The sequence below is a fragment of the Hyperolius riggenbachi genome, chromosome 2 (assembly GCF_040937935.1).
Source record: "Hyperolius riggenbachi isolate aHypRig1 chromosome 2, aHypRig1.pri, whole genome shotgun sequence".
Taxonomy (NCBI): domain Eukaryota; kingdom Metazoa; phylum Chordata; class Amphibia; order Anura; family Hyperoliidae; genus Hyperolius; species Hyperolius riggenbachi.
Window position 1 is genome coordinate 24,636,530 of NC_090647.1, and position 18,686 is coordinate 24,655,215.

General features: G+C 47.7%; 1 protein-coding gene across 1 annotated transcript; it reads left to right on the top strand.

The window, feature by feature from the left end:
- Window positions 1-11,065: 11,065 nt before the first annotated feature.
- Window positions 11,066-13,135, top strand: LOC137542744 (E3 ubiquitin/ISG15 ligase TRIM25-like). Its single transcript, XM_068264630.1, has 2 exons — window positions 11,066-12,085; window positions 12,230-13,135. Exons 1-2 carry the CDS (start codon window positions 11,066-11,068, stop codon window positions 12,887-12,889), a joined length of 1,680 nt encoding a protein of 559 aa, XP_068120731.1. The 3' UTR covers window positions 12,890-13,135.
- Window positions 13,136-18,686: the final 5,551 nt, after the last annotated feature.

The window sequence follows — 18,686 nt, forward strand, 5'->3', positions numbered from 1 at the left end:
TTAGATAGGTAGCTGCCCCCCAGTATAGTTTGGATTGGTAGCTGACCCCCAGTATAAGTTAGATTAGGTAGCTGCCCCCCCAGTATAGGTTAGATTACGTAGCTGCCCCCCAGTATAGGCTAGATAGGTAGCTGCCCCCAGTATAGGTTAGATTAGGTAGGTGCCCCCCAGTATAGGTTAGATTAGGTAGCTGCCCCCCAGTATAGGCTAGATAGGTAGCTGCCCCCTGTATAGGTTAGATTAGGTAGGTGCCCCCCAGTATAGGTTAGATAGGTAGCTGCCCCCCAGTACAGGTTAGATAGGTAGCTGCCCCCGAGGGTAGGTAGGTAGGTAGGTATGTTACACCCACCCCCCAATAATATAGGGGGAAGTCAACCGCGAGGAGGGCAGCCCAACCTCTCCCTCCCTCTCCGTGCCGCCCTCTGTGCTCCCCCATCTGATGCAGAGCGCAGCAGGGAAGCGCTGCAACAACTCACCTCCCTGGTTCCAATCGCCGGTCACTAGCCGCTGGTCTCCTCCTCTGCATACACGTTGATACACACACTGCTTCTTGTGTTAAACAGGAAGCAGTGTGTGTATCAATGTGTATGCAGAGGATGAGACCAGCGGCTAGTGACCAGCGATTGGAACGCAGGCAGGCAAGTTGTGACTATTTCAGCACTTCCCTGCAGCGCTCTGCATCGGAGGGGGGAGTACGGAGGGTGGCCCGGAGAGGAAGGGAGGGAGAGGTCGGGCTGCCCTCCCCGCGGCTGACTTCCCCCTCCATTACAGCGCCCCCCCCCCCTTCTTCAGCGCACAGGGCGCCCGCACGGGCCGCACGGCCCTAGAAACGGCCATGGGCCTAATGAACACAGATCCACACAAACTGGGCCCCAGCTGCTGCAGTCATGTACTGTAAGTTTCCCTCATCCATCCCTGCTGCATTGCTTTTTCTATCTCTCCCTACCCAGGATGTTCGGGAAGGAGACATGGGGGCTGTGTGCGCACTTGTGTCGTTTGGTGTATGTCACATTACCCTGGTAACACCACACAGCCCTCTCCAGGCTCTGTCCTCCTTGTCCCGCCTCCCTGAGCTGATGGTTTCTAGTTCTTGTTTCCTTGCTGTCCATCAACAGCTCAGCCCCGCCCCCTCCCCATGTCTCCTCCTCATTTTCTCACACTGCGCTGGGGCTGATTGGAGGAGGAGAGACGGAGATCAGAAAACAGCCAGGAGAGGCATGCAAGTGAGTCACTGAGTGGAGTGACGACACAGACAGACAGGACCCAGAGACAGCACAGCACTGCACAGCCAGACTCTTACAAAAAAGGTATGTACTGATCATGGGTGGGTGGGATTTTCTTTGAAGGTTTATTATATTATATATTTTTTTTTAGATATATCTTAATGAGGCTTATTCTTAGCTGAGATGTTGAAATTATGTGTATTTATAGTTACCTGGGGCTTCCTCCATCCCCATCAGCACGTAATGCATCAAAGGAAAAGAGATTCCTATGAGCGCTGTGGCCTCCCTTATCATCCTCTTTCTTTTGTTATGCCTCCCAGTATTCCGTTCAGCTGCACTCCTCTGTACACATGCAGATGGACCGCATGCACCCCTTGTGCTCCCACAGACGGGATCATTCTGTGCCTGCGCAGCGGTACCACGCGCATGCGCAGAAGCCAAAGACTGGTGCCGACTGACTGGATTACCAGGAGTCAAAGCGGCAGAATAGAGGGGCCGAAGAGGACAGCAAGGGAGGCCACATTCCTCATGGGGCTGGATGAAACCCCAGGTAAGTATAAATAAGGCCCAGTTTACCATCTCAGGTACACTTTAAAAGATACCAGAGCTATAAGCGTCTCCCTTCTTTGCCACCTAAATGCCCCTCTGCAGCCTCTTCTGTGCGACTGGGTCAGTGAGTGAGTCGCAGTTGCAAAGTAGTGCGCAGGCACTGGCCCGGCTGCGCAAGTCCTAGATCATGCATCTATGTCTAGGAGCAATGCACAACGTAGTCGCGACATGCACATGCTCAGTGCACTGTTTGTACCTCTCAGACAGCCCACCTTTCTTGCTCCAATGGGCGTGCCAGGTCTAGTCCGTGTGGCTGGCACAGACTTGACGTGATCCACAAAAGAATGATGACCAGCACCGGCCGTTTCTTAAAAAAGCAGGTTGTTTATTCACTAGAAATGTGAACAAAACATCGCCATGACATCCAAGAGTCTCCAGGATGTAACTATAGCAGCTCAATTGTATTTATAGCTCTTTGCTGCATACAGATGGAGGAAGGTCTCCTTCAGACATAGGTTATGCCTTCATTGCAGCCCAATCATCTGCCAACACAATGGACAGTCGCCGTTTCGAACGGATCAACCGTTCTTTGTCAAGTGATAGGATGTCTATCACTTGACAAATGCTATTACTTGACAAAGAACGGTTGATCCATTCGAAATGGCGACTGACCGTTGTGTGGGCAGATTAGGCTACAATGAAGGCATAACCTATGTCTGAAGGAGACCTTCATCCATCTGTATGCAGCAAAGAGCTATGAATACAATTGAGCTATAGTTACATCCTGGAGACTCTTGGATGTCATGGCGATGTTTTGTTCACATTTCTAGTGAATAAACAACCTGCTTTTTCAGTGCACTCGTGCCTGTGGTAGCGCATGAAGGACGTGTGCAGTTAGGCTAGGGCACGGCTGCACGACTCGCCGACTCAGAAGAGGCTGCAAGGGGGCAATTAGGTGAGACAATGGAAGGGGGTGGACATGAGGACAGATTCCCATACATGTCTGCTCCCTCCATTTTTTTCAATTCCTTTCGGCTCTGGTATCCTTTCAAGGGTTATTTAAGTGAAACATGCAGTTTAACTTACCTGGGGCTTCTTGCAGCCCCCTGCAGTCATCCTGCGCATGCCCCTTAGCTCCAGAACCCTCCAGTCAGCAGCGGTAACTCCCTCAAAGCTGGATGGTCATCACAGGAGCATTCTGCACATGGGCAGAATCGATTCTCCCGCACTGAGCATGCGCACAATGCTGCTGTGTATGGGGATGCAATGAGGTGAGTGGCCAGCCAGCTTTGATGGGGATCATCCCAAAAGGACGGCGTGGGCACAGGATGACTGTGGGGGCTGCTAGAAGCCCGAGGTAAGTTAAACTGTTTTTTTTATATACTTTAGATTTCCTTTTAATGAAATCCTAGGTAATTGTAATTAAGCAGTGTCCATACTTTTTGTCTAAAATGCAATATGGACACATACCGTGTCCTCCTCTCTCCATCCCCCACAACTCCATTTAGCTGCAATTTGGTCTAGACTAGGGGGTCGGGGTGTTTGAACTAGTAGAAGTCTGCCGTGCATGCACAGTTCAGTTTGCATACTGTGTATGGGCAATTTATTCAGAATACTGTGACTTCTAGAGCATTCCTCTCAACTTTTTGAGATGAGAAAGAGGGACACTTAAGCCACACCCCTGATCACGCCCGTCACATCCCTAGTCACGCATACCATAAAGATTTCATAAGAAAAATATGTTGTTTTAAAATTCAAACCACACTGGTCCTTTCTATCCTTCTTCATTATCCTTCTTATTAACATTATAAAAATTAGTAATATATCAATATAAAGAGAACCTGTAACAAAAAAAAGTTCCCCTGGGGGGTACTCACCTTGGGAGGGGGAAGCCTCAGGGTCCCAATGAGGCTTCCCGCTCCGCTGTAGCTGCTGCGAAGTCTCCGGCAATCCTGGCTCGACAAGCCTGACAACTAGCTGAATTTATTTACCTTCCCTGGCTCCAGCGGATGGCGCTGTTGCAGCTCTCAGCACGGAGATAGGTGGAAATAGCCGATCTCCATCCGGTCCGCTTTCCTACTATGCAGGGGCAGGAGACTTGCACCTGCCCAGTAGAGCAACCTGAAAGCGCTCAGCTATTTCCGCCTATCTCCGAGCGGAGAGCCGATACTGTGCCTGCGGTGGAGCCGGGAAGGTAAATATTTACATCCCCGCTGTTCGGAGGGGCACAGCGAGACCGCCGTGGGACACAGGAGGACGGGGGAAGCCTTGATAGGATCCGGAGGCTTCCCCCACCTGAGGTAAGTACCCTCCATGGGAGGTTTTTGTTACAGGTTTTCTTTAAAGGATGGGATTAAAGTTTAGAGTCAAAAACATTTTTTAGTAGAGAAATATATATATTTACATAGAAAGAGGGACAAAGTCCTGAAAGAGGGACAAGTGAGGAGGAAAGAGGGACAGAGGGACAGGGCTCCCAAAGAGGGACTGTCCCTCCAAAAGAGGGACAGTTGAGAGCTATGTTCTAGAGCATGATGCGCGCACTCACAGTACGTGAAAACTGAACTGTGCATACAGGGCAAAGATTTCTTCCTTCGGTCTGGGCCTACAACGGTACAAATTGTAGCTGGATGGAGCTGTGGGTAATGGAGAACGCCGTCCGTATCCTGCATTATGGTCACAAGTATGGACACTGCATAGTTAAAGGATATCTGAGGTGAAATAAAAAGTTCAGCTTTAATTACCTGGGGCTTCTTCCAGCCCCTAGAAGTCTATCAGTTCCTGTAACATCGCCGACCCAAGTGCAGAAGCTCCCAGCCACAGGAGTGTGAATGCGAGAGGTGCAGATACCAGCAACCCTGCTTGGGTCACCGATGTTACGGACATCTTCTAATGAGCTTTTCTGAACTCCATTTCATTGCTCCCCAGGCATGGTGATCCCCAGCCCAGTCCAAAGCATGCCAGTGATGCAATCCTAACATCATAGGCCCCAACTGTCCTTCTTTTGGAGGGACAGTCCCTCTTTGGGAGCCCTGTACCTATGTCCCTCTTTTCTCCTCATTTGTCCCTCTTTCTATGTAAATATATGTATTTCTCTACTAAAAAATGTGTTTGATTGACTCTAAACTTTATTCCCATCCTTTAAATTGATATAGTTCTAATTGTAAAATGTAAATATGAAGGAAAATGAACCAGGATAGAAAGGACCAGTGTGATATGAACTATAAAACAACATATTTTTTCATATGAAATCTGTATGGTATGCATAACTAGGGGTGTGATGGGGCGTGGTTGGGGGTGTGGCTTAAATGTCCCTCTTTCTCATCTTAAAAAGCTGGGAGGTATGCTACTATTATAAAATAAATCTGGCAATGAGCAGAAGTAGTTGGGTAGACTTGCAATTTTTAGAATTTCCAGCACCAAACGAATGCTAATAAAAGTGTTGGATAACCTTAGCAAACAGAAGCATTTTCCAGCATAAAAAACAGAAATTAATTTCTATTCATGTCAAACGTATTATACTGCTGCCCTATTCAGTGCTGTTTGTTAGAACTAAATATGCAGCAGAGCAGACACAGCACTGACCCAGCTAATGTCAAATAGTGATGGAAAGTCCGACTCTTTTCAATGAATCGATTCATTCGATTCAGTTCATTAAAAAGAACCGGATCATGAACTGAATCATTTGATTCATTTCACTGGGGAGGGTGTGGCTAGCAGTAACTCATTGCTAGTCACTCCCCTCCCCTGCTAATTGGCCCAGACATCTATTATTCCTCCTCCTGGCTCCTTCTCCTTCAGCTGTGTTTGCTGATTCTTAAAGAGACTCTGAAGCGAGTCTTAAATCATATTATTACTGTAAAGCACTATAGATAGTGCAAAACCGCTGCATTTCCGCGGCAAAACGAGGGGTTTATACCCTGCAAATCCCCCCTGCAATATCCACGTCTTTCTTGGTTGTGGATTTTGCTGCTGTAGGAGGCAGGGCTATGAGCTGCAGCTCTTCCTCTATGTGCGTCAATCTGCCCACGGATCTCCGCCTCTCCCCGCCCCTCTCTGTGAAGGCAGACTGAGAGGGGCGGGGAGAGGCACGATCAGCGGCAATTGACGTGCTGAGAGGCAGAGCTACTGGGCTAAGTTCTGCCTCATCAGGAAGCACTCCCTGGAGTTAGGAGAGGGGATTTAGGGGGTATAAGCCCCTCGTTTTGCCGCGGGGATGCGGTGGTTTAGCATTACCTATAGTGCTTTACTGTAATGACATGCTTTAAGACTTGCTTCAGAGTCTCTTTAAGTGCAGCCTGTTTAAAATAATAATCCTGGGTGGCCTTTTCCACTGCTGCCTTCCGATTTAAAAAAAAAAAGTTAATGCATGTGTGTGCGATTATGATGCGCGCAATTACAGCCACATCTTAAGGAGGTGAGACCTTTGTACATTTTTTGGGTAGGTAGGGAGCCCCCCGATTTGCATATGTGCAAAATATCAGCCCCACCCCCCCAATGTAACCCTCTCTTTCTTACACCATCTGCGACACTTCCAGCTTTCACACTCACTCAGCCACCAGCTCCTCCAGGTATAACCTCTAAGTGGACTCAAAGCGATGACACTCAGGCCTTCTGTGTTTTAAAGCTTTATTGAGGTGGAGTGCACTTGGCTGGAGCCTGTAAGACAACAGGGAAACACTGCCACTATCTGGGATACTGCCAGGCCACCAGCCCACCTCTTCCACAGTCAATCTTTGCACTCACAAAATATCATAAACCAGTGATCGTGTAGTGGATTTTCCATAGAACAATAATATGAACATTACAGTAACATACCTGTAAGACAACAGGAAAACACTGCCACTATCTGGGATTAGAGATGTGGCGAACGGTTCCCGAACCGTTCGCCGGCGAACATCTCCAAATCCCTGGAGCTTTTACTACTTCTGGGTCGCACTGACCCAGAGTAGTACGCCTGCGCTGCCCGGCGGAGCGCTTCCTAGATCGCGCTCCTGTTGCCGGGCCCTCTCTGCGCATGTGCGTGACGTCATGAAAGACGCAGAGAGTGCCCGGCAACAGGAGCACGATCTAGGACGCGCTCCGCCGGGCCGCGCAGGCGTACTACTCCGGATCAGTGCGACCCGGAAGTAGTAAAAGCCCCAGAGATGTTCGCCAGGCGAACAGTTCGCCGCATCTCTATCTGGGATACTGCCAGGCCACCAGCCCACCTATATCATAACAGGCAGCCATTATATTACATTCCCACATACATGTTACCATACCACCCAACTTTTTGAGATGAGAAAGAGGGACACTAAAGCCACGCCCCTGCCACACCCCTGATCACAATCCTAGCCATGCCTACCTTAATGATTTCATAAGAAAAATATGTTGTTTCATAATTCAAACCACACTGGTCCTTTCTATCCTGGTTCATTTTCCTTCATATTAACATTTTAAAATTAGTAATATATCAATTTAAAAGATGGGAAATTGGGAGTAAAGTTTAGAGTCAATCAAACACATTTGTATTAGAAAATATATATATATATTTACATAGAAAGAGGGACAAAGTCCTGAAAGAGGGAAATATGAGGAGGGACAGAGGGACAGGGCTCCCAAAGAGGGACAGTTGGGAGCTATGATGTTACATACAGTGACCAGATTTTTGTAAGCTCAACCTGGGACAGGGCGGCGGGGGGGACGGGGGAGGGGGGGGCGGCGCGCGAAGCGCACTGCGTCGAAAAATGGGGGGCTGCTGCGCCAACAAATGTGGTACCGCTGAAAAATGGGCGTGGCCATGACATTCTATGGGCGGAGCTAACGTAGTGATGTAACAACGAAGCATAAGAAAGCAGTTTTTACGCCATGATTGGCATCATGGGTGTGCAGAAACTGTGTGATGCTATTTAATAGTATACCGTAACCCCAAAGCAGCAAACATAGCGAACTATGACCATTAAATAATAAATGCAGCAACAGTTACCTCAGACACCACAAAATAAACGCAATGGGCAACATGTCAGCACAAAATAAACGTATTGCGGGCAACATGTCAGCACAAAATAAACGTATTGCGGGCAACATTTCAGCACAAAATAAACGCATTGCAGGCAACATGTCAGCACAAAATAAACGCAATGGGGGCAAACATGTCAGTACAAAATAAACGCATTGTGGGCAACATTTAATTCAGCACAAAATAAACGCATTGTGGGCAACATATCAGCACAAAATAAACGCATTGCGGGCAACATATCAGCACAAAATAAACGCAATGGGGGAAAACATGTCAGTACAAAATAAACGCATTGCGGGCAGCATTTCAGCACAAAATAAACGCATTGCGGGCAACATGTCAGCACAAAATAAACGCATTGCGGGCAAACATGTCAGTACAAAATAAACGCATTACGGGCAGCATTTCAGCACAAAATACATTGCGGGCAAACATGTCAGCACAAAAAACGCAATGGGGGCAAACATGTCAGCACAAGATAAACGCAATGGGGCAAACATGTCAGCACAAGATAAACGCAATGGGGCAATAATGTCAGCACAAATTAAATGCAATGGGGGCAAACTTGTCAGCACAAAAACGCAATGGGGGCAAACATGTCAGCACAAAAACGCAATGGGGGCACATTTCACCTGGAAAAAAAAGCATGTACTCACCTGACAGAAGTCCTCTCACGCAGCCGGCCTCTGGTGTGTGTGCAGCTCCCCGGGCTCACAGGCACTCAGGCAGAGCAGGGCTACGGCAAGATGGCGTCCGGAGACGGAGCCCTGTACTGGAGACACAAATAGTCTCCAGTACAGGGCTCCGCCTCCGGACGCCATCTTGCCGTAGCCCTGCTCTGCCTGTGCCTGCCGAAGGAGGACAATGCAGGCTGCTGGAGCGGGGCTGCGGGGAATGAACTAGCGCAGCGTCCATGAGACGCTGCGGCTAGTTCAAGTACGGTGACCGGAGCCCCGAGGCCGGGACGTCCCGCTGCTGAAAGCGGGACTTTTCCCTGGACCTCATGCAGCCTGGGACAGCGCCCCCCGAAGGCAGGACGCGTCCCGGGTAAAGCGGGACATATGGTCACCGTATGTTACAGGAGATATAATATACATGTACACACACACATACACACACCCCAAAGCATACAGAAAAATGAACAAGAGAAATTTTTTTACAGAGATATTACAGCAGGGTGATGTGAAACACTGCATGTCTCATACAGCAGCCATTTCAGGAAGAGCACATGGCTCTCTAACTAACATCATCTACTCAGCCTAGCATGTGCTGCAGGGCCTACAGGCTGCTAAAAAGCTCACATACACCTCTTTACATTCTACAGAACTATTATGGATATAGATCATAACTTTTCACAACAGATAAATAAACTTTAGCTTCAGAGAACACAGACAGAGATCCTACCTCTTCCACAGTTAATCTTTGCACCTCGGAGACCAAACCAACAGGTGCAATACACAGGGGGCTTTCTGGAAGAGTCCATTGCTAAGATTCAGCCTGTTAACACTTCCCTCAGTTTTAGCTAATGACACATTTAAAGAGACTCTGAAGTCTAAAAATGAGGTTTTTACTTTAAAAACCTTTTTTAAGCTAATTGCCCCTCCTAAAACTCTGCATCCGCATGGCTGACAATGCCATAAATCACCCCAAATTATCTGGGGGACATCGCGGGCTCCTTCCGCATAGAGGCAGAGCTTTCAGCTGCAGCTCTGCCTCTACATGCCTCTATCAACGCGGATCGCCGCCTCTAACCGCCCCTTTCAGTCTTCCTTTATTGAGAGGGGTGGGGGAGAGGCGGAGATACACACTGATTGACGCACATGAAGGCTGAGCTGCAGCTGAAAACTCTGCCTCCCGAAGCAGCAAAATCCACAACCAAGAAAGTCGTGGATTTTGCCGGGGGTAATTAGGGGTGATTTATGGCGTTGACAGCCGCGGGGATGCAGTGTTTTAGGAGGGGCAATTAGGTTAAAGAAGTTTTAAAGTAAAAGTAAAGTAATTTATGAGACTTCAGAGTCTCTTTAAAAGAGGTTTAATTTGCCTGTCCTGACACTCTGTTAACAGCTTTTGACCAAATTAAAGAGAACCAGAGACGAAGCACCCTCATGTATTTTACCATATATCAATGGGAACATGACAGTTAACACCTACTCTGCTCTTTGTTTCACTCTTCACTGGTTAGTCTACCTGTTATCAGCTCTGATAGGAATCCCTGACTGAGCATTCAGTCTAGCTTTGCCCTGGATTGATTATAGCTGAGTCAGTCTTCTGTGATGTCTTTTCAAGCCCAAGCCTGCCCCCTTGTGGCTCTGATTTCCTGCTATGAGGATACATAGCAGGAAAGCAGAGCCAGGAGGAGGTTTACTGTCATGTTCCCACTGATATATATGGTAAAATACATAAGGGTGCTTCGTCTCTGGTTCACTTTAAACTATATTTATCAAGTGTACATTTCTGCAGCTCCAGCATGTTGGTATGACCCTCTTGCAAACCTGCAGACTGGATATTTGGTGAAACTTCATATGCCTAAAAATCACTGTGCTACACCAGCAATACTGGTTCACAAGATAGGTTCTTATACTCTTATCTCGTGAACCAGCAGTGCTCGGGGGCTGCAAATTGGCACATATGTATATTTGGTGTATGTAGGGGGAATAACTGCAGAGGTATGCCCCCAGCATAATAGAGTAGGAAAAATGGCACTTATCAGGCTGGCTGCTCAGTACTCCCCGACTCCACATTCACTGCGGTGGTAAAGAGAAGGGCGGGAGTTAAAGGAGGAGGGAGAAAGGCTGGGTTGCAATAGGCTGGCTGAGCCATGGGGCGGGACTGATTCAAGTCTCTCTCTGTACCTCCAGCAGTCCCGCCCCCAGGAAGTTCGTAGCTGCATGGAGCCAGATATATTTTTACAGGCATACGCTAGGCCAGTCCAAGCCTGTCTCCTCTCCATCTCTTCCCGGCGGCTGGGAGCGTTCTGAGTCTGCGCAGTACTACTGTGATTGTCCGGTCGATTCCCAGTCAATTTTAGCATGAAATATCTTGAGAATTGGCCTTGTAAAGCCACATCCACTGTTCCTCTCCAAATGTTATTTTGCCTGTGCATTAAAATCTTTCATCAAACTTTTTTTTTAAATTGTAACTTTCTTTTTAATTTCAACCGCCACTGAGCATAGTTCATTTCAAGTTCCTGTTTGAATAACTTTGACACAATAGCTCTGCCCCATAATTATTAAGCAGCTGGTTATACTGCATTGCGAAACATTCACTTTCATTTCCCCGCCCCTCTGTTGCAGCGATGGCGTTTGTTGATCTGAGGAAGGATCTGGAGTGTACCCTCTGCCTGGACATTTTTACAGATCCTGTGACCCTGAGATGTGGACACAACTTCTGCCGGGTCTGTATTGATCGTGTGCTGGTTACACAGGAGGGGTCTGGAGGTTATTCCTGTCCTGAATGTAGAGAGGGGTTTATGGAGCGGCCTACACTGCTGAGGAACATTGCTCTGACGAACATAGCAGAGTGTTTCCTGTCTACTCAGCCAGACCAGGAGGAGGCCGGAGTCCGCTGTAGTTACTGTATTCACTCTGCTGTACCGGCTGTTATGTCCTGTCTACACTGTAAAGCTTCTCTGTGTGATAATCACCTGAGAGTCCACAGCAAGGCACCAGAACACGTCTTATGTGTCCCCAACATTTCCCTGCAGAACAGGAAATGTTCTGTACATAAAAAGAGCCTGGAATATTACTGCACTGAGGATGCTGCCTTTATATGTGTTTACTGTTCAGCAAAGAAACACCAAAGACACCGGGTGGAGACACTGGCTGCGGCCTCTGAGAAAAAGAAGAAGAAGCTGAGAAATAATCTGCCGAAACTGATGGCAGACACAAAGGAAGCTAAAAAAAGAGTCCAGAGTCTGGAGGAACGTAGGAGGAAAGCTCAAAATAAAGCAGATGGTGAAACAAAGAGAGTCACTGCCCTGTTTAGAGACCTCAGGAGACAGCTGGACAATCTAGAGAAGAGAGTCCTGAGTGACATCATTAGGCAGGCACAGCAAGTGTCACAATCCTACAATGATGTAATTCAGCAGCTGGAAATAAAGGAGGAGAAGCTGTCCAGGAAGATACGTCACATTGAGGAGCTGTGTAACATGACTGATCCACTGACTGTCTTACAGGAATCAGACACAGGTGACTTGTGTGACACGGAGGACAGAGAGAGACATGATAAACAGCTCCATGATGGAGGGGATCTGGATGTGGCCGGCATCTCACACACATTACACACAGGACTGTCTGATATCATGTCTAGGGTAATTGTGCAGAAACATATAGACACACAGGCCTATCCACATTCTAGTACAGAGGACAAAGTTCCCATCATTGCTAAACTACCTGGGCCACGCCCCCAACCCACCCCCACCACACAACACACACAGGCCTATCCACATTCTAGTACAGAGGACAACGTTCCTATCACTGCTAAACTATCCAGGCCACGCCCCCACCCCACCCCCACCACACAACACACACAGCACCAGGCTGGGGGGACAGAAATTGGGGCTGCACAGCAAACATCAGGGCTGCAAAAGTATGCAGACATATCACTGGCTGTAAACACAGCTGCTAATAATTTACTTATATCAGATGACAGGAAAACTGCATCCAGGACAGACAGAAGCCAGAATCGCCCAGAAACACCAAAGAGATTTGAGGAATATCAGGTGTTGAGCAGCCGGAGATTCTCCTCAGGGCGACATTACTGGGAAGTGGATGTTGGGAGATCAGATGTATGGAGAGTCGGGATGTGTTACCCCAGTATAGCCAGGAGGGGAGATCAGTCATGGATTGGAGGTAGTAATAAGTCCTGGGGTTTGTGCAGGGGGTATAATCAGTACTCAGTGATACATGACAGGAAAGTGATCCGGGTACCTGACATGATCCCCAGTGATAGAGTCAGGATATGTCTGGATTATGAGGCAGGGCAGATCTCCTTTTATGCCCTGTGTGACCCGATCAGACACCTCCACACCTTCACTGCTGCCTTCACTGAGCCTCTCCAAGCTGCATTATGGGTATATACAGGTTGTGTAAAGATATCTGGGGGGAACCAGAGGAGGTGAGGGATCTGCCTTCTGATGACATCACAGGAAGGTAACTGTGATTGGCTCATTATCCCACAAATACTTGCCAGTTATCTGTGATTTTCAGGAACAGTCCTGTCATAAGAATTTCTGTTACTGAGAAAATCCCTGGATTTCTGTCATGAACAATCGTACCATGAAATCCTCATCCTGTGAATGTCTGTAAATCTCTTATCTTCACCTGATACAAAATTAAATAATCTGACATAAATACAGAAATCAAAATAGCAAGACTATACATATATGTGTGGATCCCGAGTATAAATAATACATTGGTTGTTGCCTTAGCGGTGGTAAATAATATAAGTATCAAAATGTAGCTTTCTTATAAAAACTGACACACACAAGGTAAATCCATCCATCCATGAGTGACGCTAACTTAGTAGTACTGGGGTGTGACACAGTTACTGCATGTGACCAACGCCTGGCAATGCCTTATGCAAGAGGTCCATGCCACTATGTCAGCTTCACTCCCGGGCCCACCACTGATGTCTGTGCCACTATGCTAGCTTTACCCTGTGCCCACCACCGATGACACCCCACACTGTGACCAACGCCTGGCAATGCCTTATGCAAGAGGTCCGTGCCACTATGCCACCTTTACCCCGTGCCCACCACCGATGACTCCCCACACTGTGACCAACACCTGGCAATGCCTTATGCAAGAGGTCCGTGCCACTATGTCAGCTTTACCCCGTGCCCTCCACCGATGACACCCCACGCTGTGACCAATGCCTGGCAATGCCTTATGCAGGAGGTCCGTGCCACTATGTCAGCTTTACCCAGTGCCCACCACCGATGACACCCCACACTGTGACCAACGCCTGGCAATGCCTTATGCAAGAGGTCCATACCACTGTGCCAGCTTTACCAAGTGCCCACCACCGATGACACCCCACACTGTGACCAACACCTGGCGATGCCTTATGCAAGAGGTCCGTGCCACTGTGTCAGCTTTACCCCGTGCTCACCACCGATGACACCCCACACTGTGACCAACACCTGGCAATGCCTTATTCAAGAGGTCCATACCACTGTGCCAGCTTTACCAAGTGCCCACCACCGATGACACCCCACACTGTGACCAACACCTGGCGATGCCTTATGCAAGAGGTCCGTGCCACTATGTCAGCTTTACCCCGTGCCCACCACCGATGACACCCCACACTGTGACCAACGCCTGGCAATGCCTTATGCAAGAGGTCTGTGCCACTATGTCAGCTTTACCCCGTGCCCACCACCGATGACACCCCACACTGTGACCAACGCCTGGCAATGCCTTATGCAAGAGGTCTGTGCCACTATGCCAGCTTTATTGTACTCCCAAACATATAGCGTACATGCAAAAAGGGTGTCGGGGGAAAAAAGGGTGCTTGGTGTAAACGTTAATCTGAAATATTGTTTATAAAAAAATTATATTTTAATATTTCGTGTACAATAATGTTTTACAAATTCAAAATAATGTATATGAAATTCATTAAATAATGTATATGAAATTCATTAAATAATGTATATGAAATGTATTGGTAAAAACGCTATTCTCTGTAATTATAGACGGAAACTTACAATAACGTTTACATATTCACAATGATGATTATAATTATTATGATTTAAAACTGATTTTACATAAACGATGTTTAGCTACAGTTTTTATGATTTAACCAGATCAAGATCCAAACACATATCTTTACATTTTATACTACTATAAAGTTTCTAAAGAATATTTTGTAACAATTTTTATTATAAAATTGACAAACCTTTAAAAAGTCATTTAGTACAGATTAAAACTTAATTCACATATTTCATAAAATCAAATCATAAAAAATATAAGTATGTACGTAATAACTGTAGTAAAACATTAGTAAATATTACTAACATCCTACTACAACTAAACCTAACCCTACTCTTACACAGAACCCTCTCTCTACCTATCCCTAACCCTTAGGCCCCCTGGTGGTGCCTAACCCTAAGACCCCCCTGGTGGTGCCTAACCCTAAGACCCCCCTGGTGGTGCCTAACCCTAAGACCCCCCTGGTGGTGCCTAACCCTAAATCTCCCTTGGTGGTGCCTAACCCTAAGACCCCATGGTTGTGTCTCACCCTAAGACCCCCCTGGTGGTACCTAACCCTAACACTCCCCTGGTGGTGTCTAACCCTAAATCTCCCCTGGTGGTGCCTAACCCTAAGACCCCCCTGATGGTGACTAACCCTAAGACCCCCTCTTGGTGGTGCCTAACCCTAAGACCCCCCTGGTGGGGCCTAACCCTAAGACCGCCCCCTGGTGGTGCCTAACCCTAAGACCCCCCTGGTGGTGCCTAACCCCAAGACTCCCCTGGTGGTGCCTAACCCTAAGACCTCCCTGGTGGTGCCTAACCCTAAATCCCCCCCCTGGTGGTGGCTAACCCTAAATCCCCCCTGGTGATGCCTAACCCTAAATCCCCCCTGGTGGTGCCTAATTCTAAATCCCCCCTCGTGGTGCATTACCCTAAATCCCTCCTGGTGGTGCCTAACCCTAAATTCCCCCTTAGTGAATGCTTTATTGTGTGAATAATAATGTTTTACAAATAGTGACTGTAAAAAATATATTGCAATGTACTTACTGATTGCTTTATTATGTGGATAATAATGTTTTACAAAGAGTAAGTGATAACATTTTAAATAACGTTTTAGTTACCGTATATACTCGAGTGTAAGCCGAGTTTTTGAGGCCACAAAAGTGGCCCAAAAGTGGGGGTCTCGGCCTATACTTGAGTCAACAATCAATTGTGTCCCCCCGAGTGCCCCCCCCCCCCACCGCGCCGCAATGTTAATAGTACGCCCAGTGTAAATGGACGCTTTAGCCCTGCCCCCTGCCGCGATTGCCATGTGCAGAGTTGTAGCGATAGAGCATTTGGTATCTGTGCTGTTACAATCCTGGCTCCCGCCGCCAGATTGAAATGTGTGCCACTGTGTAAGGAAACGCGGAAAAGCCACCGCAAGTACTCAGAGTGAGGCGGCTGTTTCCGCGTCCAACATGGCGGCACAACGTGGAGAAACCACCGCATACCGCATGGGCAGAGCGGTGGAGTCCGCGTTGGATGCGGCAGATTGCGCGCATAACAATGTTAATGACAGTGTGGTTGGACGCGGGGAGGCCGCCGCTTGCTTGGAGAGCAGTGCGGCGGGTCCCGTGCCCGAGTCAGCAGATACATTGCAAAACATGTCTGGTGTGGCTGGGACTGATAGTCCACACAGGTTCAGAAGGACGCGCGCGCGTGCTGAGAGGCAGAGCTTATATGACAGCCAGAGGAGAGTCAGCTGACCAAGCTGGTAAGCTGACATTTTCACCAGTTTTCATTGGTCCAGCACTTAGGGGTGGCGCTGGAGAGCGCTATAGTATATATACTGGGTGCTGGTCATTTCTCTGGTGTCTGGCGTTGCGATCACTACGTGGTAGCACTCAGACCTTGTCAGTATCTGTGTTCAAGATAGTTTCCAAAGGTGTTGATGATCACAGAGCTCACACCTTAGCTTAGGAATATCGTATTGTATTATTTATTATGACCTTCTGCCTGCCTGACCATTCCTCTGATCTCTGATTCTGTACCTTGCTATTCTGATATCCTGTTGCCAAACTGTGAGAATCTGCTCAGCTGCCTGTGCAGACAGGCAGCTTTTTGACCACTGTTCAGGTCTGCATTCTGCAGGACTCTTTAAGAGAGACCTTTTGTCAGTTCTGCAGCTTGCTGCTGAGGAATTTGCATACGTTTATCATGCAAATTGCCTAGCCACATCCATTGTGGGCTTGCTCTATAAGTACTATGTGTTTCCCACAATGCTTGGCTGGTCATAAGGATTCCTTACTGTAAAACACTCTTGGAGGAGTGTCAGCCATGCTCTTTGTTTGAAGATCAGCTTAGAGTTATTCCTGGAAATTGCACTAGGCAGGTTTCCCTAGTGCAGTTAGGATTGTTTATCTGTTTTGTTTGTCTGTTGCGATTGTCCTGTCCCAGCGACAGGAAATCGTTTTGTGTGTCTGGGTGCTAACCGGAACAACGGTTGTTGCTGGTAGCCCCTTCTGATCTGTTTCCCTGGATCGTACTAGCCTCTTTTCGCTAGTGCTGTGGATCCTTCTGTTCTGCCTCCCTGGATCGTACTAGCATCCTGCACTAGTGCTGTGGATCCTTCTGTTCTGCTACTCTGCACCTGGATCGCACTGGCATCCTGCGCTAGTGCTGTGGATCCTTCTGTTCTGTCTTCCTGGATCGCGCCAGCCACTTTCGCTAGTGCTGTGGATCCTTCTGTTCTGTCTGTCTGAATCGCACTTGCCCTAGCATTAGTGGCAGTGGATTCCTCTGGTCTGGATCTTGGAGCTAACCTTGGCTTGCTGGTTACTCCTTCTGTTTGTCGTGTGCTTGGATCACACTGTTCTGACAGCAAGAGCAGTGGATCTTTCTGATACCTGGTTTGCACTGGCTCTGACGGTAAGAGCAGTGGTTCCTGTTTGATCGATTCTCGTTGTCTGTCTGTTTGCGTGCGCTTGCTGGTGCCTGCGGTAAGGCAACCGTGTAGCAAGCGCATTTGTGTGGTGTCTGTCTTGCCTTGGTTAGTTAGGCGTGCTTGTCTCTATTGTGCTTAACACGTGGAGACCGCGCACAAACGCGTGCACTGTTGCGAATTAGTGCGGTGTTCGCGTTCAGTTAGGGTTTGTTATTTTCCTTGTTATTCTCATTGTATTATTTGCTGTGCCTTTGCTATCCTCGAATTCTGTTCTGTTCTGCCTTGTGTCACGTCTGGCAATCGCACCTCTCACAATCGCGTTCCTATTTCATATCTGCTGTTGTGTGTGCACTGTCGCGGGGTGGCGACTAGGTTGGCGCACACACATACAACCTGTCCCTGTGCTCGTTCTCATTCGCAATTGCTTCTCTTGCGATTGCGTTCTGCGCTTCATACAATTCCTGTCTGGCATTTGTGGAGGTACAGAGGATAGGTTCCTCTGCACTCCCCAGCGCCATCTGCCGACAGGAATTTCCCTCTACGGGTGCGTAGCACCTTTTGCTGGGTTCCTGCAAATATACGCTTGTGGAGGATTTCCACCGCGTCAGCGCACGTCTGGTGCACTGACCACGGAGACGATTCCACAATCGTTACAGTATGACCAGCCCAACCAAAATTCCCAGTGTAGAGGTAGTTTCTGATTTGTACGATTTTGTCGAGTTTGGGTCCTGTGTCTTTAAGAGCTTTAAAAGGCTAAACTCAGAGACCAAAGCGGAATTTCTTTCTGAATGTGTGAGGTTTTGTCTGAATCCCACCTTTCAGATTACTGATCCGTCCACATCGGCTCTTCAGTTTGCCTATGTGCTCTTAAAAGGCGATTTGTTCACCTGGGCGTATGATGTGCTAAAAAACAATTCTTGGAATGATAATCTGTATCAGTTTCTTGCTGTGATCTTCTCTCACTGGTTTAAACTGCCTGGCTTACCACCTGCTCTGATTAAATGTGTAGCTGCTGATAAGTCAGCTGATCTTTCCCTTCCATGCAAAACTTTTCAGTATGACAATCAGTTCAATGTGTCTGTTGCCACTTCAGGTTTTAAACAGCAGACATGCAAAGTGGCTAAAAAGAGAAAAACTAAAAAACGCAAGCATCGGAATAAAACACTCCCTATTGATGTTTACAATTATGTTGTTCCGTCTCTGGCTTTTTTGCCCCAATCCAAAGCTTATGTGGATCCTACTATAGGTAGGATCACACACTATATTAAAGCAGTTAAAAAATCTGTTCTTGTTCCTGA